The 27,252-nt window shown below is 43.2% G+C and overlaps 1 protein-coding gene across 2 annotated transcripts; it reads left to right on the forward strand.

Annotated features, from left to right (window-relative positions):
• Positions 1-6,605: 6,605 nt before the first annotated feature.
• ALPK2 (alpha kinase 2) lies at positions 6,606-26,555 on the forward strand. 2 transcript variants are annotated; one of them, XM_019280019.3, is made up of 9 exons: positions 6,606-8,070; positions 11,633-14,300; positions 16,251-16,398; positions 17,067-17,194; positions 17,292-17,327; positions 18,734-19,008; positions 19,129-19,217; positions 19,460-19,677; positions 20,510-20,562. In XM_019280019.3, exons 1-9 carry the CDS (start codon positions 6,703-6,705, stop codon positions 20,560-20,562), a joined length of 4,983 nt encoding a protein of 1,660 aa, XP_019135564.2. In that variant the 5' UTR covers positions 6,606-6,702. The 2 variants fall into 2 exon arrangements, with proteins under 2 accessions (XP_019135564.2, XP_039422959.1); XM_039567025.1 differs by lacking the exons at positions 6,606-8,070; positions 11,633-14,300 and adding an exon at positions 24,132-26,555 and having other exon boundaries at positions 16,254-16,398; positions 17,102-17,194; positions 20,510-20,558.
• Positions 26,556-27,252: the final 697 nt, after the last annotated feature.

The following is a 27,252-nucleotide window of genomic DNA, read 5'->3' on the forward strand; positions in this document are numbered from 1 at the left end:
TCACAGAATTTTTGGCAAGGGCATATTTTCCAGACATCTGCTTTTTGAACAGCCACAACTTCACTGATGTTTTTCTTATCTAGACCTTGTTAATACAATAGATAGTGTGATAACTGGTTTAGATAACACAGTGTTTCTGTGGTTCTGGTTCGGTGCACTCTTTGACAAGTATGCTGCTCGAAATGTTCCATTTGGTTGTGGTATCTCGAAGGACTTAGAGAAGAATAATGTGGTTATAGTCGTTGTTTGTATTCCAGACAGAACTGAACCAGGCAGAACTCCTGTGAGGGGAAGAAACAAGTAGAAAACGCATCATTGTAAATCTGTGCACATGTGGGTTCTCATTACTACCCCATCAAATGTTTCACTCTGTAGTAGGCTCACTGCTGTAGAAATCCTTACAGAAATCCCTGTGGTGAGCTGAGTTCACAAAGACACAGTGAATTCTGGAATTCTGGTTTCTGTTCTTTTGAGGGTTGTAACTTTTACAAGGTAACAGTTTAAGAATGTAACCATGATCACGACAGATTTGGAAAATGTTTTTATGGTGTTCCAAGTTGTATAGACCAGGAATGGTGGATCAGAAGTTTCATGTGGAACTTGATTCCACTAGTATTTATGGATGCACTGAGCTTAGAAGATTCACAATGCCAACGCTGATGAAACTTTTAACCAAAATCTTTTGAAATCCTTGATTTCTGTTAAAGGAAAAGCTTAAACAGAGAACATCAGAAAAAGCATTTAAACATAGCAAAACATTCATGGCAACCTTTTTGGAAAGATAAAGTTATATGTTTCAGATCATAAATCTGTTGTATCTATTTCCATACAGGGCATATAATACCTCATTTAAGAAATGTAAATTGGTATGTATTTATTGTATAACTGAAAAGTCTTATGTTTTGTTTTGCTTTGGAAGAAGAAAAATGTTAAACTTCAAAATATCTCTGTTGAGAGGTACCCTGCATGAGGAGTAAAAAAATGTGTATATTCGCAGATACAAAACAGTCAGCAGGGTGGGAATGGGGATTGGGTGGAATTATAGCTGTTGACTTCTTAGAGGAGCTAAACAAAACATATGCAAACCTCTGTAGGAAAGTTAAGACATATTTGAGAAATACTTCCAGGGGGAATGGCAAGGGAATTAGCATTAACCTTGCAACATAGCAGCATTTAAGCAGGACACTCAGATTTCACAGGTGACAGGATTTGTGTTATACATGCGGTGCTGTAGTTGGTCAATCTTGGGATCCTGCAGTTAGGGGAGATTCCTTTCTGCTTTTTTTATTGTTTCTGTTCCACTTTTGCTGCTTTCTGTTCCTTTAATCAATATTTCTTACATCCTGCTGTTCATACCAGCAAGCTTTCTGGTTGGATCTGTGTAATATATGACCATTTATGTTCGTCATCAAGACAGGTTCTGTGGTTATTGGTGGTTTGGTTTGGAGATACTTCATGTTCATCTTAAATGAAGTCTAATTATATTGACCAGCTTGCTCTGTGGTTTAGCTACCTGCCAGTAGAACATCTCTTAAAGGGATGTATGGTTATGTATATAGTAGGCTCAGGCAGGTGGAGAAGGAGCTTTTGCTAAAACCATTAGGATAGGATAGGATAGGATAGGGTAGGATAGGATAGGATAGGACGTAATTGTGTTGCAAAAGAATAACTCCAGATCCCAAAGTTCAGCCTGTGGAGTGGAGGCCACAGTAGGAAACTCAGCTGGCAGTTGGGGAGTTGTCTCTGACCAAGCTCAGATTAAAAAGCAAAGCACACAAGCACTGACTCTCTAAACCGGATCTGACTGCTGGAGAAGTGTTCGAAGAACAGGTGAGCAGACTGCATGTTGCTCACGTCCTTCTCATGTGCACCTATGTAGAACGGAGAAAGGCTGACCTTTTTGTGTGTACAACTTTGGTGGAAGTTAATCCTCGATCACTTGCTCTGCCAGAATTGGTGTGGCCAGGGTCCATGTGCTCTGAGGCACATAGTGTTTCTGGAGCTCTCCCTCGTGTTTCAGGTATCCCAGAACCGCTGTCAGCTTGGTGTAAAGAACCCACAGTGTTGGTTGACAAAAGGCTATTTCCTAATGTGAACCACTGTGGCATTATCAGTGTCATTCCCCCTGTGTTCTGATGAGATATCTCCTGTGTGGGCTCACTCAGCCTCTCCCTTCCCACTCCTTTGGACTGGGTGGGCGTGAGGCAGGTCCTTGGCAGGACCTGCTCCGAGTGGCAGCTTTGGGGGGTCACAGCTTCACTCCCTCGAGGGGTGGGCATCGATCAGGTTCCATTGTGCCATGGGAATGTGTGGGACGGGCCACAGAGATAACGGGAGGCTATTCCTAGGTGGATGGACAGCTCTAGGAAGGTCAGGGATGAGCAAGTGCTGCTGAAAGATAGGAAGGAATCCAGCTGAAAAGGGTGCAGGCTGAGGAGGGCCTGAAAACAGAGATTACTCCATGAATAGATCATAAGTAAGAGAAAAATGTTTCAGAGAGGTCATAAAGGGGATTTTTCCACTGGCTCTAGAGGACGTGAACCTCACAGAAAGGCACAAATTCACTCCTGGATTGCTAAAATGCATAAGCTTCCTGTCTAAATAATTTCTGTGAATATAAAATTGCTTAAAGGAAGATTTTCGTTTTGGTTGTAACTTAATAAGGTAGGAAAAAAATGCGATGCAAGAGAGGAAATTTAATGGCCACTTCTTAAGTTTAATCATAAGTTTATACATTTTTGTCAGTTATTTTTTTTCTGACATTAGGAATAATCCCACAGGTCCTTCTGAAATCACTAGAAGTGGCCTTGTCTCCAAAACTACCTACTAAATATGAAACAATTTAAGTATTTTTCCTTCCATGTTAAAGTGTAATTTTTCAAAACTGTTTTGGTCTCCATTGAAATAAATGATCAAATATTGAACATCTCTAATAATATATAAAAATAAAGTTCAAATTGGGAAAAATGTTGTCATTTCAAGGAAAATAATTTTGAACAGTCAAATTTTATATTTAGAATTGCAATTTCAGGCAATATTTTCACTATGAATAGTGAATAGGCTTTTCACAACCAGTGTGAAATTATGACAAAGCATGAATTTTAAGTGAAAAATCTTCTCTGAAAATTGACTTGAATTTGTTTTATTATATATTTGCCTTACAGAAACGCTGGGTGATTGTTTTAGTCATTTTGATGTTTTTCCCAGCCATTCTTTTGTTTAATATTATTTGAAACTGATTTTTTTTCACAAACACTGATAATTTCCTGCCATCAAAGGGTTTTGGTGAAGCAGCTGCATCTGCCTCTTGCTGTCTTGTTAATCTGACTATTGCAGGCTTGCATCAGTTCAATATTTCTCCTCAATCACACCCAAGCACAGTTGTCAGGTTACTGTTCTCACGCTACTCCCAGCTTTGTTCTCCCGTAATCTCAGTTCCCAGGCACTGAGCTCAGGCAGCAGCAGACCCTGCTGAGCACAAATGTGTGTTTCATTTGCCTCAAGGGCTACCATAAAATTTCCCCATGGTTCTGAGCAGTACAAAATGGAAAATTTGTTTACTGAAGATTAGAGAGCCAAACCAGGCATATTTCCTTCCATGACCTGCTCAAACCTGGTGTGTGAATTCCTCCTGTGTGGTTGCACTTCGGTGTCTCCTATTGTGAGGCAGGACCTGACTCAGCAAGTAATATCATTGGTTTCCAGAGTGAGAGTTGGGACAAGCAGCCACAACACTCTGACATGTTTAAATCTTCTCATGTCTTCTGCAAGCAGGTGTTCAACTCCCAGTTTATCAGGAAGTGAGTTAGTTTTCAGGTTACTAGTCAACAACTGATGGTAAATTATCATGGTCTCTTCCACTCCTCTTCCCTCTGAATTTCACTGTGCATCTTCTGTCACAAGTTTTCCTGATGAGCTGAGAGGGTATCGTACTAAAAGTTCTCTTTCCAGTTGCTATCTAAATTCAGTAATTGAATTTTTAAAAAAACCTTAATACCTTCTATTTTCTTCCCAGATTTAAAAAAAAAAATATCTGTCTTGGGTGGAAACCCATAGTTTATTGCAGTTTTCCTCCTGGAACGTTATTTTACTTTCATTTCTGTGGTTGCATCTGACAGTGCACGGCAATCCAATATAATTTTCATATGGAAAATCTGACGGCTCTTTTCCCCTCAATGTCAAAGTGCAGCCAAATGGAGACAACGATAACTGTCTAGTACAATGGCTTTAGTAAAGGCTCTTCATTAGTCAATCTGCATTAAAAACATGTTGCCAAAGGTCTTTTCAGCTGGGGAAATTACCATGCTTCTAAAATAATTTACACTCTCCAAAAAAGAGGAAAGAGACATCTAGTCTTCTGAAAAGCAAAGATGAGAGCAGCGTTAAAAGAATGCAACAGGAAGCATTAGGCAAATGCATATTTAAGAGCAGAGGCTGAATGCTGGAGGGTAATTCCATGGTACGGTAATAAGATGGAGAAGAAAAGATTAATCTCTACTGCTCCATTTTTGTTCTGTTAAATATTTATATTCCTTAGAGTTGAAATGGAAAGCAGAGTGGGATCAGAAAGGCTGGTATGGTTGCACCATGTGCTGTTTGTCTGTGCTCCTTGCTGCATGGGGACACAAAAATGCTGCTAGCAAGAATTTTCTTGCTATTTTCTAAGTCCGTGAGAGACTTTCCTCTCTCACAAAAGAGATAGTAGCAGAGTTCTGTAAACAATGAAACACCTGCAACCTTGAAAAGTCTTGTTTATAGTACAGTAGAAAAATATTTTGACAATGGATGTTTTAGGATTTTAGCCAGTCACCCCCAAGGGGTGGCTGATCCTCGTCCAATTAGATTATGAAGAAAAAAGTCTATAAAAGAGTTTGTAAAGTAATTAAATAAATCAATGTTGCTGCACAATTCCTGCCTGCTGGATCTTCTCTCCTCCTCCCTATGGCTGCAGGACACAGTGATATACCCTAGAGCATTTTAATAGGTGCACAATGACTCAAACCATTTGTCACACATCTAATGTTGTGTCCTTCCTGTTAACCACCTTTGTTCCCTGCTTTTCGCCACCCAGGTGACTGTGGAAAAGGTGTTGGTGGCAGGTTTGCCCAAAGGGAACAAAGATGTCTCTGGTTACTTAGTGCTCTTTAAGGAGAGGCAGACTGCAGCCGGCCATGCAGCCCTTGCTGTTTCACCACCAGGCTCTAGCCCAGCTCCGTGCTCTCTCCTTTGGTCAGCCTGCAGTACCTGTGACACCGAGCTGGTGACACAGTGCTGGGAAGGGTGGGGCTGGGGGCTGTGAGACCTGGACCAGGGCAGGGACGTGAGCTGGGAACATCACCACAGCAGAAGCACAGAGAAGGAAAAAGAGAAGGAACAGAGGTGTCTTTAAATGGCTTCTTTGGATTACATGGCAAGAAAGTTTTTTCTGCTGCTCTTCACCAATTCTGGAATAATTGTTGTCACTTTTTTTTGGAGCTGTTGGTCTGGCATCCTCCAGGAGGTCAAATTTACTTGAAACTGCTACGTACTGTAGTTTTCCAATGTGACAAATGTCACACCTTTCTAAGGTGACCAATGAACCAGAGTGCCCCTAGCAGTGTACAGAAACATCTCAAGTATCTAAAATCCTAAGATTTGGGAGTGCTAAGGAAACAAGGGCTTTGTTACAGGAAGAGAGACATGGTTCCACATTTATTTGGATTCAGCTAGTGGAAGCCTTTTTGTGTATTTCACTTGGGTTTTATGTGAATTCAGCATTGCCACACCACCGTGCTACTGCACAGCTGTTTGAGGGGAGAGCTCAATATGAGCAGGAAATTGAAGCCAACCTGCCTCATTTTGTTGTTCTCTCAGCACAGGACTGGCAAATATCAAGCCAGAGCACAAGAGAATTGCTTTAAACAGAAATAGCCATATAAAATATAAGCTGGCTAATTGTTCCAGGTATTTCTACAAACAGAGTTCGGGATTTATGTCCCTATGATACCAATTCGAGGAATAGCCTGCTGTTGTGCCAGTGTGACTGCCAAAACAGCAGGTAGCTGTAGCAGTGGTGTACATGAGAAAATGTACATTGTCTGCAGGTTCCTGTTTGCATTTAGAAAAGTTGAAAGGCCGTGTACTAAAGCTCCTGTTGAGGTGCCACACAGATGGGTGGGCGTGCTCAAGGATTTGTTCTCTTAGCACAGATCACTCCAGACAATTGCAGTGTGCTGCCGTTAAGTGCCATTGCATAGACAGCCGGGTCATTTAAATAATGGGGTTTTAAATAATGATTTCTTGTTTTGAAAGTGCTTGCAAGTATCTGTCAATTGACCACCTTTTAGAAAATACCTATACCCATTTCAGAAGTTATTTTAAACTTTGTGTTTCTTTTACTTGCAGGTGAGCAGAACAAGATCTGCACTTCAATGACAGCTAAAATGACTTTTCTTGACCCAGAACCAGATACAAAGAACAAAACTTGCCCAGAATGTATTGTTGTCCTAAATGAGCTCGTGGCAGACTTCAGGGTAGAATGAGCAAAATGGGAAACATTTTGTGCAATGCAAGAGTTCCCCCTGTGAGGGTGAGCCCGTGTTGATTTCACCAGGTTCTGACTCTTCAAAAATCATTTGTTTACTGCTTGAGAAGCTCAGCAAAGCAGGAATTTTGTCTCCACTTGAGAAATCCCTCAGGTGCTTGCCTAACACAGAAGACAACATGGACGTTGAAAATGTAATTAAATCCCAGGCAATGTTTTCCCACCTAAGGGATTTGTCAGAGGATGGTGATGACCTGCTTCATTTTAACGCTGTGATTGATGTCGCTGCTGGAAGAGCAGAGGAATACTGCTGCAGACAGGTGCCTTCCCACCCCACAGATGTTACCACCTGTCACACAGGCAACTGTTGCCTTAACACACAAGACTCTGGATCTCCTCAGTCTCTGGCAGATGTCCAGGCATGTAAAAACACTGAGCTGGGCAGACCTCTAACCACGAATTCCCTGCCTGGTGAGCAGGCAGACACTTCTGTAGGAAATCACACTGATTTTGTAAAACGTGACTCTGAAAATTCTGCCGCTCTTCTGGAGATCTATGCAGAGAAAGTAACAAGTGTAAGTGATGACTTTTCTGATGATGACCTGGAGTACTTTGAATGTTCAGATGTGCTTACTGTGCATGAAGATGAAATCTGGAAAAAGAAATTACAATTTTTATTAGAAATTGATGATGATGATCTAAAACTGAGTAAGGATTGTGATGGGTGTGCTTACTTCCTCAGTGAAATGCCTTGTGTGTTCCAAGTGTCAGATAACACTACGCCTATGGATACCCCCATTGGCTTCTGTGAGCATCAGTCAAAAATCAAAGGAGTAAATGTAAGGAGAGACCCCTCTATGTACAGCCAGTCAGCTCTGCAGACAGAGATGACTCTCACTGTTGGACACCACCAAGATAAAAGTACCATTTTGAAAGACAAAGAGAAGAATCAAGTGCCTGTTGCTTCTGCAGCCACTGGAAATGAACATCCCAGCAGTGAAGAAGAGACTAATGGAAGTGGCCACCTGGCTGCAGGTTCCTCAAGGGATGAACCAAAGCCCACGGACACTGTCCCTGCCCAGGTGGACTCCTCTGCCAATGGCATAGGTGCTGCTTGCACAGGTCAGGCTTCAGGGACAATGACAGAAACCGGCCCCGATGGAGACATGCTGGGGGAAAGCTCAGTGCTGCTGGAAGAGGGGAGAAGGAATGTGACAGAGGGAAATGCACGACATGCTGGCTGTACCTTAACAGAAAGTCTGAGGAGAAACCTTTTCAAGCTGCTAAACCCTATAGAACTTTGCAGATACGTAAGTACTATAGGACAGTCTTTCCAGGCTGCAGCAGAGGGTAGGGAATCCACAGCTCCGTCTCCCAGTCAGGAAGGTGTCCTTTCAACACAAATTCCCGAGGAGACAGAAAGCTTGCAAATGCTGGCTGGTCTGTGTCCGACAGAAGAGGCAGATAAAGGCAGTCACTGGGAAAGGAAAAGGACTCGGGGCCTGTCTGAGCAAAACCAGATGCCAGATGACAACATCTCGCTTGGGGTAAGTAACATGTTTATCATTTAACACAATGAGCTGCTCTGCTGATCTCAATGCAATTCATTTCTGCTTGTCACAAAATAATGTAAAATCGAAATTACTTTGAAAGATACTATTCATGTACTTCTGAATGACAGCTACGGCTGGGAGGGAAATCTGGGTTTATAAAAGGCCCAAGTAAAGCCTAAGCTGTTCTAATTATAGAGTGAGCCTGATAATGGTGAGAGGCACTAATGGGCCTCTGGACAGCTGAATAGGGAAATCTGATATGGAGACTACTGCACAGGTCTTAGCAAAGTAATGCTTCTTTTAACCCAGAAAGTTTCTCAAATACCTATTGTGAGCAGAGAATACTTTGATTTACTTTCTTTTCAATCTATATTCAACAAACAAAACCGGCCTCCACTTATGGTGCTGGAAACCTAAACCAAATCAACAGGGGTTTGCTGGGATTTTATAACAGTGAAGGGAGTTCAATGCAGAGAGTTCATTTTACAGAGGTGAATGGAGCTCTGTGATTTTTAAAAATAAAACAATGAAAGAGTTGGATATTCCAGTTGAAATGTACAAACCAATTAAAAGATAAAACCTCCATGGTACTCTCCATGTACTTGCATATTTTATGCTGTTGGTAGAAAATCAGCTGGGTAAATCATTACAGCTGTAGACACTGGTATGATGCTCTAACAGTTTTCCTAAGTGGGAAAATTGAATCATCATTTTTATTTCACATAGTAAAGACTCAAGATACATAAATACTATTAAATCATGAATAATCTTATTGTCGCAAATTTTTCTGAGTTGAAGGTGTGTAGCTAATTGCACAGAAAAACCCCATTTATCACAACAAAAGCTTTTTCCAGTTGCACATGCTTTTCTTCATCTGATTATTTGGGCAAAAATGTCTCCCAGTTTTGGGTTAGTGTCACAGTAGAGTGACTTTAGTCTCACCGCTGGGGTGTCTTCAGCAGTCAAAAATCACTGAATTCTTCTTCCTGAAAAATGTTCGTAGGTTTCTCTGGTTTTATAGTACATAAAATTCCAATACCATTTGAGGAGCACATGATGTCCTTATGATGGGGAATACCCCTCACTGGAATTAACCTCCTCAGAGCTTCCTGACAGGGTGTATGGCTGTGGTTTGCCAGAGGTCTTGCTTGCTTTTTTTTTTTTCCCCAAGTGCAGTGCAATAATTTAAATCCCAGAAGCCTCTTAGCCAAGAGCAGCTGTCAGGTTCCTGGCATAAATTTCAGAGTGGCTGGTTAGACTCCTGTTGTGCACAGCCAGTATGTCTTCATGTCCATGGCCAAAACTTTACATTGGATAAAAAGTGAGTATTGGTGTACACAAAAGGGTGAGAGCTGGACACAGACCAAACCCCCGATTTTAAACGTGTGTGTGACAGTGAAATTCAGGTGTAGGTTCAAAATTACGTGGTCTTGAAAATGAGCTAAACAAAAGCATCCCACCTGAATATTGTTCTTTTTTTTGTAGCACTAGAAGAATGTGGACAGCTTCTCACAGCACCCATATAGTAAGCCAGAAACTCCTCAGAATTCTGCCTGTGTAATCTAAGAGAGGCAAGAAAGAATCTATTGCTGCACATGGGTTTCTGTTAAAGTGCCCTGGGGTGTTTGCTGGAGCGCAGCATGAGACAGCTCTGCGGGAGCAAGGGGAGGGGCTCACAGCAAACCCCACAGCTGTCTGCTTTGGAAAGGTGTTGTATTTTCCCTGTCCTCGTGGGAATCAGGTGTGCTGAGGGGTACAGAGCAGCCACGGGATCACAACACCAATGACCCAAGGATTTACACTTCCCCTTGGCGCCAAGTGCTCGAACTGGAACAACCTTTGTGGTGCGTCTTGTGCAGCACCTGCTGTGCTGTGTGACTTCTCCTTCTGGTAGACAGTCAAGGTGGGAGGCTCCTCACTCCTCTCATGACCTCATGGCCTAGCCACAGGTAAAATTCTTTATTTATCTGGTGCTTCAAAGCAGCTTCATAATAATAGGTCCAAGACGCCAACTGTGCCAGCTGTATAATATTACATAGTGTACAGAGAGCCAGGAGGCTTTGCTGGGTTTCATTGAAGAGCTGGTCTCTGTTAGCAGTCAGCTAGCACCCTGTCCATGTCAATGTTAAGTGGTCAGTGTTCAGCACCCTGTCCCTGTCAGTGGTCAGTGTTTGGACAGCACCCTGTCCCAGTCAATGGTCAGCAACCTTGGGTCCCTGTCAGTGGTCAATGTACATTTCAACTGGAATATCCAACTCTTTCATTGTTTTATTTTTAAAAATCACCTTGGCACAAGGTGCTGCTGTCACTCCTGGGTTACAGAGCCATTATTCTGGTTTTGTTCATGTTAGAACAGCCTGTTCACATAAAATTTGAGAGATCCTTGGTTTGACCTTCCCAAGACAAATTTATGTCACTTTTAGATCATTTTAAATTTTGTTATCCGAAAAGGAGAGAAGCAGAACTGACACAGAAGTTCTGGGTAGTTGGGCATCTGGCTGAGATGAGAGCTTGGCATTGCTAGGGAATGGTCTGCGCCTGAGCCATGCCAGAGGGGCTGTAGTTCTGTGTCAGAGCAAGCAGGGGAGTCCTGGTTGGAGTAATGAAGTCATGATGCCAGCCCTACTCGTTCAGTAGGATCTACCATAGGAATGGCAGATAACATCCCATTTTGTTGTCCATGTCTTAAGCTGGCTCCAGTCTTACCTGGGAGACACACCAAGAAAAAAATCCCGTAGAAAATCTGTACCGCTTTGGAGCATGGACTCCTGACAGCTGTGCATGGTTAGCCTGTTGCTCTATGTTTTTGGCAGAGAACTCACTTTTCATCCTTCAAAATATTATAGTTCTTCCTCTTTTCCTGCTCTTTCTGAGCAGGAAAAGCAGGGTGCTGGCAGGATGTGCCTGTCAGTCGGCAGGATAAAGCTCAGGTCTTTTGTTTCACCTGTCTAAAGCAGTTGAAATAGCTACAGGTACTGAGGTATTTCAACTACTCCAAGGCAGGTGTGCCATTTAAGGCAGGGTGTTATTTTAGGAAAGGGGAATTTGAGTGGCACTGCATGAAACAGGGAAGTGGAAAGACCCACTAAGTACTGCTGGACAGCAGCATAAAGTAAAAGTAGTCCCAAATGTGGCGGATTGGAGAGAGCTGAGACCCAGAGGCAGTGATGTACTTTTTGTCTGTATTCTAGGGATGGTTTGTTACACTCCATTTGTGCAAACAGAGGGATATAAATGTAACATGGAGACTTTATTTACAGAGGAGAATTACCTTGCTAAACTATTTCTACTTAAAAAACAATGAGAATCTATGAGGTAAAATTAATCAGCTTCGATATAAATCCTTCTCTAAGAAACAACACTTTCAGACTCAGACCCAGGAGGTTGATTTCAATCCATTACATTGATAGTTACAAGTCAGAAACTTGACTATTGACAAAAATCTTTTTAAAAAGTAAAAAAACCACCAAAAAACCTCAACATTCCAAACCTTCAGGCCTGTGTTAAGCTGTAGTTCTAATTTTTAATTACATTGCTCTATTTTTCTTCTTTGAAGAGTCAAGGTGCTAATCTTACCCAGGATTGTGAGAACCTCTGTATGCAGCCCAGAACAGAAAAAGAAGGCATCTTCAGGGCTTGTGAGAGTGTGGGAACCAGCCAGCTCTCTGCTGAAAACACACTGCAAGTAAAGAATGCAGATTTACAGACTTCTCTTCACTGTGCTCCTTGTGAAAAGAAAGAAGGTTGTCACCGACAGGACTTCTCTAGACAAGAAATTGTTAGTAATGGCAAAAAATCAAAGAATGGCATTTCCCCTTCTCCTCTATGGGATATGGACTCTGTTCCTGATAAACAGGAATGCTTGTGTGCTGTTCTCTCTTCTGCAAAGCTGTGTGATGAGCCAGGGGAGGGAGAGCAAAGGTCTGGGCTTGACATACTTGATAGCAATAACCCAGATATTCTCTGCAGCCTATCAGCTGATGAGGCTGTGTCTGAAGCTAATTCCAAATCAGTCCTGGAATCTGGAGAACCTGAGTGCAAAGGAGATGCTGATATATCTGCAGTGCATGACAAGCTGTGGAAACTTCTTCATGAAGATGACTCAGACTATCAAATCCCATTTGAAAACAGAGGCATCACAAGTTTAGGTACAAGGCTGACAGATGTCGAAGTCACAGAACTGAACTTTGTGCAGGAGACCTGTTCCAATCCTCCTTTGCCAATGGATTTGATAGAAGAGCAGGCACCCATCACAGAACCAGCTCATAACCCCAGAACTGAGAGAGCTGACTGCAATGTTTCTGATACCCTCCTGCAGAGACTTGAAGCATGTGAGAGTGCATCCGTAAGAAACATTTGTCTTGCACAAGTGGTAGGAACAGATGGTGTGTGTCTAGATTCTGGCACTGGGAATGAGAGGGAAATGCCATCCATTTGTGTTTCAGCAAACAGTGTCCTCTTAAATACCCAGGAGTGCTTGGAGCCAAATCCAATGGCCACGGACAGGAATGGATCCATGGTGGCTTGGGAAGGGAAGCTTGCTGTTAATAATGCTGCCCAAACATGTGAAGCAGATTCTCCTCAAGGGTTACAAAATGCTCAGAGTGGTAATTTACCATGTCCCAAAGCAAACCCAGCTGACATATCAGATATGTCACATGGGACAGTTGGACAGTTACTTCACACTAAACACATCGTATCCGTGATAAATGAGTCTGTACCTGGAGAAGGCTGTCATTTTAAGGACTGTTATCCAGTGAGAGGAGAACTGGCTTATTTGCCTGAAGAGAAAGACATTTTCCCCAGTCAGTTTACATATGCAGAACACTCTTCTGTTAACACCATACATAAAAGTTATGAAGTGAATTTACAAGAAAAAGGAAATCACTCAGACTTGAATGCACCAAATGACAGCTACCATCTTTCAAAAAATAATGGCTGTCAGGATTTTCAAGTTGTTTCTAATGCACAGAAATACAGTTACATAATGCAATTGCCTACTTTAATTAAGATTCCTGAAACCATAACACATAAGAATCTACCCCAAAATACAGACCAACTGACAGAAATAGCAAAACAAGAAGGGGCAGTCACTCCCCCTTCTGGGGAGCCATTTTTAAGAGATTTTTATCTGGAAGTGCCCAGCTGTGAACCATGTAAACCAGGAGCACAGAGAGAGATTTGCATACCTGAGGAACACAGGGCTGAAACTTCCTGTGACTCAGGAGTTAGTCAGGTTTCAGAGAGTCAGACTGCAGCTTCCCCTTGTAATACAACAGAACAGAGCACAGCATTTGGGGAGCACGGAGGTTCCAGGGATCAGCTACATTCCCAACATCTGCTTGGAAACAAAACCCTGCCCTTCCTCACACCTGTAAGCCACTCAGAGGGCCTTCCCAGTGAATCTACAGTGGCACGTCCTGGCACAAGAAGTGACGGAAAAACTGGATCCGTACAAACTGGAGTCAAAGTAAACGGAAATTTAACTACACTGGAAACTTTCTGCAAGTCATGGCAGGGTCTGTTCCAGCGGGTGCCTGGAGAAACCAAAGGGGAAACAGCCTTGTGTGAAAATGAACATGAGATTCCAAGAGCTACTGAATGTAACCCAGAAGAAGCTGAAACAAAGGCTCCTTTGCACACTTTGACTGGCTCCCAGGCTCTGAAACAGATTATGAATATTAGCACAAAGCAGTTCTGTCCTGACTTGATCTGTTCAAGCAAGATAACTGAGGCTGAGAATTCAATTAAGTCCACTGAGTATGATAAAAAGGAGGAAGTCAGGACAGCAGAGAGTGTAGTAAGTGGTTTAGTTAATTTGCCACCAGTTGATTCAGGGAACAACCAGTGTTTTCAAGAGCAACCACCCCACAGAAGAACTCAGTCATTCTCTTTGGCATGGACCACACTTGATCCATTTCCAGTCAACACGGAAAGTCAAAGAAATCAGGAAGGGTCAAAATCCTGCCAGACACCACTGACTGCTGCAGAGCCTGAGCCCATCAAATGTAAAGAGGACACAACAAAGAGCGGGCATTTAGCTGCTGGAGCTAAGAAGAAGTTACCACCAGCAAGTCTGTCCAAGAAACCCAGGCTGGAGGAGAGGGGAAGTGTGAGCAAGGGTCCCAGCTGCGTTAAAAAGTCTGGGAAGAGCGAGGCAGGCGTGATTCATAAAGAGGATAGAAAAGAGCAAAGGAAACTCATTTTGAAAAAGGATAGCAAAGGTAAGAGAAAACTGATTTTCTTTTCTGTCCTTTCCCATCATTCTGGCTACAGTACAAAATTCAGATTCTTGAAAGGCACTGCAAGCCTCTTTCAGACTGACTCAGTCAGCTAAAGGTGTCCTACCCTCATGGAGCTTTATTTCCAGATTTGTGCATTTAGTAATGAGTGCTGTTCCCATGCCACAGAGATGAACCCTTTTCCCAGCTGGCAAGTATATTCAATTCATGGATTTTGTAACCTGTTTGAAATAGTTACTGCCTCATTTGCCTTTTGGAGTAACTTTTCAGGGATGAACAGCATAATGCTACCACGTAACTAAACACCACGTAGCGGCTGCAAGCCCAGTACTTGTTCTGGTATCCCACAGGACTGTGTTCCCAGTTACGCTCCTACCTTGCAGCTTCCAGCTGCAATTGTCCCCTCTTGGTTACTAAAGGATTTATTACTAGCAAAGTAGTATTGCTAGCAGTAGGGTACCACTGATAAGCAGTGTTTTGAGGTCCTGTGTGCTGTCTTCTGACTGGTTCTGCATTGCTTTGCCGTGCTGCAAAAATGACACAGATGAAATGAGCAATATTAAACTGATAGAGGAAACATCTAATTGAAAGGAGATCTGGGTTGCTGTCAGAGTCTCTAGAAGGTTGGTAACACTGTAGCAGGGTTGCAACAGCTGGGTGCACGAGGGATTTGTTGTTTCTACAGGTAGTTTGCAAAGACCAAGGTCTTATTTTTACCTTTGGACATGACATTTCATGTTCACATCATAAAATGATTTAATAGGTCAGAGCAAGACTGAACGGTGACTAAAGGTAAGCTACACAACTGTGAAGCTTTTCACACACTCTAATTACAGTGCAGTCTCGTGAGACTTCTACTTTTCTAATCACATTTTGAAAAAACCCAGACTTTTCCCTGTTCAAAGATGTGTCCTTTGCCAGGGAACCAAATGTGTGGGAGGAGAGACACATTCCTTCAAAGCACAGCAAGTGAACTGCAGTGACTGTGCAATGCCTGACCTGTTTCCATTACTTGGGGCTATGCTTGAAAAATGTTTTAAACATTCAGGCTCCATCAGATAACACTGAATTTTCTTCAGCTGTTTCTGCTCTGCTTCAGTCTTGACTGAAGTATGTCTATGCTCTAGACATTGTTGTGGCCCTTTCCCCAGCATTATGGGAAGGCTGGTTTGGTTGCTGTGGTATCTACTCAGTGTTCTTTTGCATTGTTTCAGCTACAGGAGGGAAGACTGGGGCCAGGGCAGGAACCTGGAGCCATTGGTTCTATTTCTAGAGCTGTCACGTCCTGTCTGTGTCACTTTAGCCCTGATACAGCAAGGTTCACATGGCCCAGGACTCAGGGACTGCCAGTCCAGTGGGGAAACCTGGTCTGGATGGGGCCTGGAACTGGGAATGGGGGAAACCATAGCACTGAACTGCAGGTGCCTAACCCTTCAAGTGGGTGTTACTGGAGTATTACTGCAGGAATGGGATCTTCGAGGGACATGTGCCATGCCATCTCATTCAGAGTGCAGCAGCTCAGAATTAAGACATAGGAAATAAAACATTTTGCATTTTACATCTCTTACATTGAGCAGGGATGTGTCACTTGAGGCGGGGCTGTGTTGTGATCCCAAAACCTTTCTCTAAGCATATGTCGATTCCCTTTCTTTCCAAGCTCCCTGCTCACACCATGCCCACGTGCAAAGACACTGGAGTGTTTTGTGAGGCAGTGAAAAGTGTTAGCAGAGATCCAGGCTGGCAGGATCTTTTGGGACTTTCTCTCAAAGGCTGTGATCAGCTAAAAAATTCTACTAGTTATGAGTATTGAGACACAAGAACTCGTAATTACTTACCAGGGATTTCAGTGTTCATATTCTTAACATGAAATGCTAAAATGCCAAAACAATATAATTGTCTTCAAATCCTAAACTGTGGCTCTTCTGTTTCAAGCCCCCAGGCTGCTGAAGAAGATCCAAGCAGAGTTGTTCCCCGACTCCTCTGGCAATATTGAGCTGTGCTGTCAGTTTGGTGACATTCATGGTGACTCCACCATTACATGGACTAAAGATTCCAAGGTACTGGCTCAGCTGCAGAGAAGGTAAGGAAGTGTTTCTGAATAACTGGGAGTTTCAGGGTAACTTTGCTATTCACAGGAAGCAAATCTTCTCACAATGCATTGATATTGGTCATAGTTTGTGTTCCATCACCTCTCAGCCTGTTCACAGCCAGTCATCCAGATTTTAAACAAATATCAAAAGAAGTTTGAACCTCATTTAACCTAGAGAAGGGTGGAAATAAAAGCTTCTTAAGGCCATTAACAGGATCCAGCTTTTCCATTTTAATGAAATGAGTTATTTTCCTTGTAGCAATACTGACATTCTGGTCTTAAAAACCATTTGGAATGTTTCAAAAATACGAAGTTAACATTACCCAAAGGGAAAAAAAAAAAGAAAATATATTTCCATCAGAATGCACACTTCTGAGAAGATGAAAAACTTTGTAGGAAGGATTCTTCTTAGTTGTTGTGTTAAGTGGAAAGAAAATGTTGCATGAATTGGTTAAACTTTCCATTCTGATTATTCTTGTTTTAACTCTTCTGCTTTTGATTGTTGTATTGCTATATCCATTGTAGTATCAATACATATCATTATCTGCTGAATAATTGTGCTGTGTTTTAACAAATAAACAGTGCAGAGAGATCAAATTTATCAGTTTTTCCAGTGATAACAAGTAAAATACATGATAGCACAAAATGCTCTGTTCCAGTGCCCAGGATGACTCTCCTGTCTCTCTGGCAATAGCTGAAGCCAGTTACCAAGACCAGGGAATGTACTATTGCTGCTTGAATAACATGTATGGAAAGGTGACTGCTGAGTTTCATCTGACTGCTGCAGGTAAGCCTCAGTTTACAGTTTTGATTAATAATAATGACAATGACAGTTTCCATTTAGAATTTTTTACTACAAAATTCATTTCTTTGTTTTCTTGTAGTATTGGAACGTCTTTCAAGTTTTCAGAGTTATGAAGGTAAATATAAAGTGAAGTAGCATTGCATGGCATCATACAGAGACACACACACACACACACAGAGCACTGGCAGCTCTTCGGCACAAACACATGGTCCTTGCAGGTCACCTGCTGTGTAACTGTACTCCAGGAGAAAGGCAAGCATGAAGCTTTGGAATGCTTTCCCTATGTGTTAACTGGTGTTCAGTGACACCTGGCATGTGTCCTGTGCTGCAGCTAAAGATAGTGCCTTGCCAGTGGGGTTGTCATTCCTGAACAGCCTACAGAGATCCAGGCCTTCAGTTGGCATGGTGACTTTTCTTTCTTTTCCTTGAAGAATTAAAATTAAGCATTTATTTCCTTGTGAAATAAAGACAGGACTTTTCACGTAACAGCACTGTATAACTTTTAATCAGAGAATTTTAGGTGGAATTAAGGAGTCTTCTAATTCTGGCCTTATCCATGCAATGTTTCCTCTGTGCTTCAGAGAGGGGGTAGTGTACAGAGCCTAAACCAGAGGTAAATGCAGAGGGCAGCTGGAAAGACTTCCTTGTTGTGTAGCTCTGTTCTCCTGTTTATCTTCTTCACTGATGGTCCTTCAAATGTTATGATTAGAGACACTTGAAGTGCAGTTAGAATTTTTTAGTTTCTCTCAGTGCTTAGCTTTTTCTCCCCTTGTCTCTGTTGGAGCGGTCACAACACACACAGACAGCGCCTCTTTCAAGGGCCAAAAAGCCATTTATTAAACAAAACAGCCTCTTTCATACACCTTTTGTATGTTCTCATTCGTGTTACGTATTCACTGGCTGCTAAGCTACCACAGTAGACTCGTTGGCTATTGCTAACTACAACATGCTACCATTGGCTACCTGTAGCATAAGCATTCAAGCAATCAGAAAAATAACAGGTGTGGATATGTTGCTGTTTTTCTCCTTCTATAGTTTAACTTTCATGCTTCTGTTGATACTACATTCTCATGAGTAAAAACTAATTGTTTTTCTTCTCATGGACTTTTCTCACAGTCCTTCTCTAGCCGAAGTAACAGGCCTGAGCCATAATTTTACAAAGGCAACAAGGCCTTCATTTTATAAGGTTTTACTTAAATGCCACATCCCCTTACAAATTTTTTTCCATTTGGATTACAGTCATCATTTAAAGGGGTGAAATCCAGAATATTCCTTGATTTCATCTGTAACAGACTTGTTTGCTACACTCTGTCTTCTCTCCTTATGATCCTGATCTGCCACCTTTCTTCATGCTGGTTTTAGATCATACAGGCAAGCAGCTGCCTCTCTGGAGCAGGGTCCCAGCCCTCAGTAACACAAGTTGTGCTTCCACTGAGCGTTTTACCTCCTCTCTGGAGAAATGCATCTACTCTCCCATGCCCACCCCTCCCTGTGCCTGCAGAGATTCCTGTTGTGTTTTAGGTGTGGAAGAAATCGAATTCATGCAGTTGATGTTCAGAGAAGATCCCCTCAGCTCCAGCTACTTTGGTGGGACACTGCATGGAGCAATAATGACAGAGGGGATGCACTTTGGCGAGGGGATGCACCGCAGAGCCTTCCGCAGCCGTGTCCTGCAGGGCCTGGCACCCGCCTTCGCCCCCGGCCACCCCTGCGTGCTCAAGGTGCACAACGCCCTCACCTATGGCACCAAGAGCAGGGACGAGCTGCTGCAGAAGAACTACAGTCTGGCACTGCAGGTGAGCTGCCCCTGGCCTTTGTAAGCCAAAGTTGTGGGCAAAAGCTGTCCTCATATTCAAACAGATGATCTGTTGAATGTTTTGAGCAATATTCCCATAGGCATGTCTGTTGTAATACAGGAATGCTATGTCCAAAATACTGCAAGAGAGTATGCAAAGTTATATGCAGCTGAAGCTGAACCCTTGGAAGGCTTTGGAGAAGTACCAGAGTGAGTATAAATATATATTTTATATACGTATATGCTTATATATACTGTCCTGTGCCATGGCAGCCCACTGATTGCTAGGACTAAAGAGGAAACCTGGGAACAGTGTTACAGCTCTTCCATCTTGGTTTAGAGTTGGCAGCTGTTCATTCTCTCCCTGAGGTCACTGGCCACTTTTGTCTGTTTCTTACTCCCTCACTGAAAGAGGTCTCAGGATTTTATTAGCTTCTATCCATTGATTTCAGAATCATTCCGATTTTTCTTATTCATCGCCCCACTAATAACATCCCCTATGCCACAGTGGAGGAGGAGCTGGTTGGGGAGTTTGTGAAATACTCTGTCAAGGATGGCAAGGAAGTGAATTTCCTGAGAAGAGACTCAGAGGCTGGCCAGAAGTGTTGCACCTTTCAGCACTGGGTGTATGAGAAGACCAATGGGAACTTGATTGTCACTGACCTGCAAGGTGAGTTGTCTGAGTAGGGGCAATTTTTATCTAGCTTATGTTCTTGTAAGAGGACAGTTTGGAAAAGAAAACCAAATCTTACACTCTTAATGGAAGAGTTGTTCTTTCATGTGTACCTTAGTGAATCAGTATGAGCCAAATCTGGCTTTTGTCTCACCACCCGGAGATTAATGAAATGGCTGCTGAGTGAAAGACTTCGGGTGACAATGACACCCTAGTCCTCCCCTTTTTCTTGTATTTAAATACTCACCAACAATCACTCAGCAGTGGAATGCTCCACATTTGGGTCCTGGCTAGTTTTGAAGAAATATATTCCTTTAAAAAGTAGAATAGTCAAGAAACACCCCCATGTTTGCTAAGTGCTGCCTCAGCTCTCATGGGTATGACTCCTCCTCAGTCCTGCAACGTATTTGGGACAGGGGAAGACAGACCCTCCTTGAAGAAAAACAGAAAAAGCTGGAATCTTAGGAAACATTCTATATTCTTTTACAAGTGAAGGCAGGAAAGTTAGCAACAAGGCATCTAAACAAGATCCCTGAAATAATTTAAAGGGAGAAGAAAGAACAAAATCCTAGCACAGGAAAAAAGCTGTGCTGTTGATCACCCTGACAGCTGTAAAATAGTGGCATGAGCCTGACTTCTAGAAACTGCTGGTGACACAGGGAACATCCTCTTCTTAACTGGGGTGCTTTAAAATGCTTTGAAAAAAATGTGACAAATAATGAAAATGAAAAAGGTGACTCAATAAATAACACTTAAGGCCTCCATATGTGAAGATTGTCCTAGAAATTCCAGTGTAAGCTAAGCTCTGTGTTTCCTTGCTGCCTTGCAGGTGTAGGGATGAAGTTAACAGATGTTGGCATAGCAACCCTGGCCAAAGGGTGAGTGAACGTGATTTCTCAGCAGCATGGCTGTGCTTTACTCATCTGTCTCTTCACAGTTAAATGTGGATGGGGGAGGGTGTGCTGGAAATTCATTCTTGCTTTAACTTTAGAAGAAAGCAGTCCTCATCTAACTCTTTAAACTTCTTCATGTTCATATTTATGGAAACCCACCTGTAAATGAAACACATTTATTTTGTTCTGAAAGAATGGGTGACCCTGTAGATTTAGTTTTGCTTTTCCTGCATGCCTCCCTTGAAATGGGCTTGTCCAAAGGGCATTTCACAAGTGACATGAAGGGTTCTGCTGACAGCAGGTAAGGCTCCTGATGGCCCATCAGCTGGAGCCCAGGGTAAAAGGCAGGCTGGAATCTCTCCTGCAGCCAGCAAAAGTGCCAAAGCTTTGGGATATGTATTTGTGACACAAGCTTTTGTAAAGACTCTTCTCAGCTGGACGCTGTGTATTGGCCACTTCCCTGATAAACAAGGACAATTGTGAAGGGATTTGACGGTCTCTCTCCCCTTTCTCTCTCAAAAACAGAAATTCTGAGCCTTAACAAAAGATTGTTCAGGGCATTTCTGGAGCCTGTTTTCTAGTGGTGTTGCAAAGGCTTCAACTCTTTTGGGGAGACTTAAGCATATGTGTAAAGATGTAGGCCTGTAATATTCTAACTTTAGTCCACTTCTTTTGAGTTAATTAAGGCTTCTAGTTATACCACAGGCCAGCAGAGCTGTGGATAGGAGTAGGCAGTGGCTGCTGGACAGGGAAAGGGGATGGGGGTAAGTGCTTTAATTTCAAATTCTCCTTTGAGAATCTGGCAGGAGAAAGAAGATCTGATCATATGTTCAGCCTTCATTCTAAATTGGACCTTGTCTGTATACCTGGGATTCAAGAAGAAACCTCACAATTATTAAAAATGTGATTCTAGACTATTCTGCGTAAATCCTGAACATTTGCAGGCTGGCATCAGTTCAGTTAGACTGATTTACTCTTTCAGCTGTGGATCCAAAGTAAAAGCGGTTGAAGTGAATGTACATCGTCCTGTTACAAACCAAAGTCATAAATATTTTATTTAGGCAACACTGTTCTCAGGAATCAGAAGATTTATAAAAATGCTTTAGTGGATGTTGTCCAGCTCACTGTGGGAAATTACTCCTATAAAAGCACACATTGTGTTGGGGAGGAGGAAGGAGAAGTGAGGAAGTGAACGCACAGTGCAAGCTGTAGTAAGGATCACCTCAGGCATATAGAAAGGAAAATAATTTCCCTAAATGAGCAACCTCCTGAAAATGTTGAGTGTCATTTTGTTTATTATTTAGCTAATGATATTCCTGCAAGATGACAGATTTTTCCTGGACCTGTATTTTGTTTTCATGCTCCTTCATGGAAAGAAGACCTCTGTATTAATGTCTGCAGTTGGATTTATAATTCTATGAACATGGGTGGGGAAAAACAACTAAGTGCCCAGAGCTCCTGTGTGTTGCGGGGTCTTGCTGCTTTGGGCTGTGTTCAGCCGTGCTGCTGAGAGGTAGCCTGGTCCATGAAGGGAGAACACATGGTCCTACTGAGCCAGAAATGCAGAGTGGGATTGGTGTGGCTTGAACTGTGCTGGCAGAGAGGACACAGAACGGATCTCTTTTGTACTCCTGAGCAGAGTCCGCAATGAGTGGAGGAAGGAATTTTGATCTTTTGTCCTTGGTCTGTGTGTTTTGTCAGGGAACTGAGAAGCAGAGGAGCCCAAAGCAGAGTGGTGTGGCCCAAAGCAGTGTGCTGCAGGAGCTGCAGTGCAGTTCTGTCAGGAGAGGGCGAAGCCGACCTAGGAACAGGAACGCCTGGGAAGCATTTTTAATGTGGCCACAGCGCCGCACCAGAGCCAGGCAAACAAGCCTTTAAATCAGCTACTCTGTAGCTTCTCTGGTGAATGGAAACAAAAATAACGCAGCACGGTATGTGGCTCTGTGCACGCAGTGGGCAGAGTAGGACTGTGCACAAGGGCCCAGGGATTTACCCAGGAATGGTGCACACAAAGGAAGGAATCAGGAGCACGGTAACCCATGGTTGTGGTCATTAACAGGAGTGCTGGTTGCCAAGTCTGTATCTGAAAGTCTGCCTGGTTCCAGGGCACTGACAAGTTTAGCTTTACTCCACATGGTAACAAGGGGCGTTGGGGAGTTTAGGCCTGAGGACAAATCCAACATTTCCCCTTCAGATTTAAGGAAGATTAGGTTTGATTTGGTTTGATTTGGTGCTGGATAGAAGAGATTCTCTTGCTAAGGGCAGGTGTGTTTACCTGTGGAACTCCTGTTCTGTGGGTGTGTCTGGCGCATCCACCAACACAACTTGCGAGCAGCTCAGTAAAGTCTGAAGTCTCTGATTTCTCCAGGGGAGCAAGAGAACTGTTGATGATCCTGCTGGACTCCAGGATATAGTCTTGAGGTAACAATGATACTCCTCTTCAACCTTCTTTGGTTAAACAAACACACAGCTTACTTGGAGAGGAGAGAAAAATCCCTTTGAGGTTCACCTGCTGTTCAGAGCCAGCTGAGTGGTGTCTCCAGAGCAAGGCTTGTCTGTCAGCAGGAGCCCGACCTTCCCAGAGCAACAGTATTCTCTTTAGCACTCTGCAGTTTGCCTGTGGAAGGAGGTTTTCTGGATGCTAGGAATGAGCATCCTCTGTTTATTTCAGTACCAAATCTTGTTTGGTTGGTTTTGTGTAGTGACAACTCATAGTTCACCTCTGAGGACACTGGATGTCCAGCAAACGAAGAGAAGAGGGTAGAACAGGCAATGATTAGGTTAAAAAAGGAGAGGAGCACCCTGTCCTTTCTTCTCCCTTCTCTATCCTGAGAATTTAACCAAAATTACTCCTTTGAAGAGCAGGTGCACCTTTTAAAATAAGCTGATGCAGCTTAAAAAGCAGGCCCTGGGAGGACTGTCAGCAACCAGAGGCCGGGTGAGGAGAAGAGGGGTACACGTGCCCTGTACCTCTCACGGTGCGAGGTACAGTGGCGGCTTGGGAACTGTGGAGGCTGGATGAAACTGCCTTCCTCAGGAACATTCCTTTCTTCCTTCCCCAAGGGGCTTGGCTCCTTGAGATCCTGTAGGCAGCCAGGGGAGGGGAGCAGCATAGCATGGAAATGATGTACAGATGGAAACAGCTTCTGGTTCTGACAACACCTTGTGCAACAACCTTGTCTCTTCATGGTGGCCAACAGAACTGTTCACAGAGAATGCTGTAGCATGGACTTCATTTGTGTGTTACTGAGAAAGGGAGCCAGCAGACAATTTTATTCCCAACTAAATGCTGTGAAAGACAGTGCCAGGACCCAGCCCACAGAGCTTTGCCTCTAATGCTTTCCCTGCTTCTTTCACCACTTGTTACCTGGTTTCCCTCATGTCCCAATGACCCAGTCTGCGTTTCTGTGACAGTCAGTGCTTCTCAAGCCAGCATGGGTAGAAGAGACTGGCTTAATGTTTTCAAGTTGCTTATGAGTCAGCAGTCATACTCTGCCTCCCTGTGCAGAAAATGAATCTTTAATTCCCATTTAGCTTTTTTTTTCTTTGTTACTACAGATACAAGGGATTTAAAGGCAACTGCTCCTTTTCCTTCATTGAGCAGTTCAGAGCCCTCCACCAGTGCAATGAGTACTGTGATATGCTGGGGCTGAAATCTCTCCGAACCACTCATCAAAAACAGAGGAAAGCAACGTCCACTAAAAGCAAAAATCTGCCAAACTCATCAACGGTAAAGAAAATGGTGCCCAAGAAGGCGAGAGAACATAGAGACTTCATTTCTTCAGAGCACTGAGTCTCACTATTCCATCTTGTGAAACTACTCTTGAGGACATGGAGCAGTGACAGGCACCAGTGGCCTGAGGTGATAACTTTAGTCTTTTGCCTTTTGACATTGTTTTGGAATCATCCTGATGCTGATGCCAGCAACAAAGGAAGGAGCTGATCCTGTGTTCTTGGTGCCTGAGACTAAGCCATCTCCTGGATTTTCTTACAACCCTTCTGTGGATTGGTATTGGAGAAGAACATCTTCTCTGTGTCTACATCCATGGCCCTGTGGGTTCAGCTGCTATGGAAACATCAATATATTTAAGATGCCACTTATAAGTACAAGTATTGCACAGTACTGTTGCTCAGGCTGCTATAGAAAAATTGTTTTCTTTCCTAGATTTTTGCATATTGTAATCCTACTATAATCCTACTCTTATAATTTTTTTCTCCCACTTACATGCCTTGTATTAAAAGACAAAGCCATTCATGATTGGACATACATGTCTTCCAATCCGCTCCCAAATCAACATCTTTATGGTCTTCACAAAGTGATGCCATCAGCTTAAAGATGGTCAACTTGTATGATTCTCCATAAAATTCCTTGCTTTCCATGCAACCTTCATTGGACCTACAACCCTATGTGATAGTACTGCTGTGCGTGCACTGATCCTGTTGAAGGACAGGTTTGGGGTTTGCATGTGGCCAAACAGCTCCCTCTGCAATAACCCATTCCATCCAGAGGAGATTTCAGCACCTGCAAGCAGTTTCAGATGAGTAAGTGCAGTGACAGAAACCCTCCTAGCTGCAATGTTGGTATCACATCCAGGCTGGGCATGCTGGGCTCCCTGTGCCATTAAGGGAGGACTTCCAAATGGAATTGAGAGCAAAGTGCAGGTCAGCTGAAAACCAAACATTTGAAATAGGTTGGATTAACTGTGCCAAAAAGGGTCTGTGTGTGTCCATTGAGGGCAAAGGAGGCAGGGTCAGACAGACATCTGCAGTTTAAATTCCTGCTGTGACATGGAATGAAGTTCTCTGGAGTAGTTCCAAAGCATTTGAGATTTTAGTAGTTCTCTGCTAACTGATGTGCAGGAAACCAACTACTGCAGAACTAAGTGTTGATGTGAAGTTTTTCAGATGGTAGAAATGGATCATTTTACCTATTCTTTCACAGTTTTTAGTGCTTTAAAAACCATTGAGCTGCAGTGGTGATGTTTTTTTAAAATGCCTGAGGCATTTCAGTGTCTATGTCCATATCCACAAAACATTAGACACGTAACTCTTAAGTTGATCTTTTTTTTCCAAAAGATGTCTATGTTTCTTAGAACTTTCTTGCTCGGTGGAAACTGGGCTCCTCAGTCCCTTTTGAAGTAGAACCTTGGATACATTTGGAAACGTCACCTGAGTGTTCAAGCAGTCTTCGTGGTAGCAGTGGGTGAATCAGAGTCCATCGGTCCTCCATGGACTCAAGGGGACAGTTTGAAATCCAGTGGACGGTGCAGGAAGTCACTGTGGACTCTGGGTCCAGCTTCAGAGCTTAAATAACCACCTCACTTACTGAGAAAGTCAATGGGTATGGAAAACAGCCTGGGCCTGAAATATGAGTCTGGAATGCAGAAGAATTTTCTCTAAAACTGGAAAATTGGGAAACTTGTAACCAGAACATCTGCAGTGGTTTCAACCTTTGCAGAAGGATAGACCTTTGTCATGGAAGTTTGGTTATTCTTCACATTTCCAAAAGGAAAAGCCAGACTGCAAGTGTCAGGGTGTGATTCTGTGCCTGGTCTTGGCTGAACAGACCATTGCCACTCCATGATCCCCATTCCCCAGTCATTGTGCATACATGTATGACCCCAGGGCTCCGCAGGAAGCAGCTTCAGGAGGCAGCTGATGTATTTGAATGCTGTGCCTTGAATAGTTATCACTGGAAGGAGGTATAAGGTGGAGGGAGGACCCCATGAAAAAACAGGCGGTATGATTCCCAATCCTTTCCTTCTGTGACATAGCAGGAGAAGTTTGTATGCAGTTGTTACTGGAGGAGCTTTCAATGTAACTCCTGCAGCTTGACCTCAGATAACCTACCAGTGAGCTGCAGGGATGCAGATCCATCATGCCGTTTCTTTTTTCTTACGCTCAGAAAACTTTAGTATATGTAATTCTTGTGTGTGTCTTGGGAAGGTCATGTTGCTCTACAATAAAAGCCTCAGTACAAAGCTTCTCATTTTTGAGCACAGTAAAAGGGAGAATTAATCTGCAATGCTCTCCTGCCACAGAGCACCAGGGAAGTTTGGGAATGGTGTGCCCACATGGATATTTGACTGAATTTTTAAAATGGGTTTCCTTTAATAACATCACAAACAGAAGCTGGCAAGCCTGCACAGGCATTCCATAATGGAGCCCCAGCAGTGGGGGATTCACGTTCTGCATCTCAGTAGGAGTCAGTGATGTAGAATAGGCTGTGATGACATTGCAAATCATAGAGCTAGTCCAAAATGCCAGCCCTAATCTCCACTCTTTCTGTTGATGTGATATGGATACTGTGCTCAGGGAAGGAACACACAAGGCTTGCTGAGGGGGAGAAACAGTAGATGTTTTTCAAATCAAAACACTTGTACAGGCTCCCAGAGAGCACTGCTGCGTGGGGAAGGACGAGAAAGCCTTCCTTGCCTTCTCAGCCCGAGGCTAAGGAGAAAAGTCACTGCTGTGAAAACATGATACACGGCCTTGCAAACACCCCACTTCTGTTTTCCTCCTGCAAAGGCATGGAAAAGTCTTGGACAGCAGGAGAGTGTTGGCTTTGGGATCCTGAGGTTGCTTGTGCAGCCGTGGCAGAGCAGTGTCACTGGATAGTGTTGATACCTCGTGGCCTTACAGGTGCCCAGTCTGTGCCAGAGGGTTTGGATCTGGCCCA

This window comes from Corvus cornix, chromosome Z (assembly GCF_000738735.6).
Source record: "Corvus cornix cornix isolate S_Up_H32 chromosome Z, ASM73873v5, whole genome shotgun sequence".
Lineage (NCBI taxonomy): Eukaryota > Metazoa > Chordata > Aves > Passeriformes > Corvidae > Corvus > Corvus cornix.

Bases quoted from the DNA above. Each gene is read 5' to 3' on its own strand.
- ALPK2 (XM_019280019.3), top strand. From the start codon at position 6,703: ATGGACGTTGAAAATGTAATTAAATCCCAGGCAATGTTTTCCCACCTA. The intron at 14,301-16,250 runs GTAAGAGAAAAC...TTCTGTTTCAAG, and splicing joins TTTGAAAAAGGATAGCAAAG to CCCCCAGGCTGCTGAAGAAG. The intron at 17,328-18,733 runs GTAAATATAAAG...GTTGTGTTTTAG, and splicing joins AAGTTTTCAGAGTTATGAAG to GTGTGGAAGAAATCGAATTC.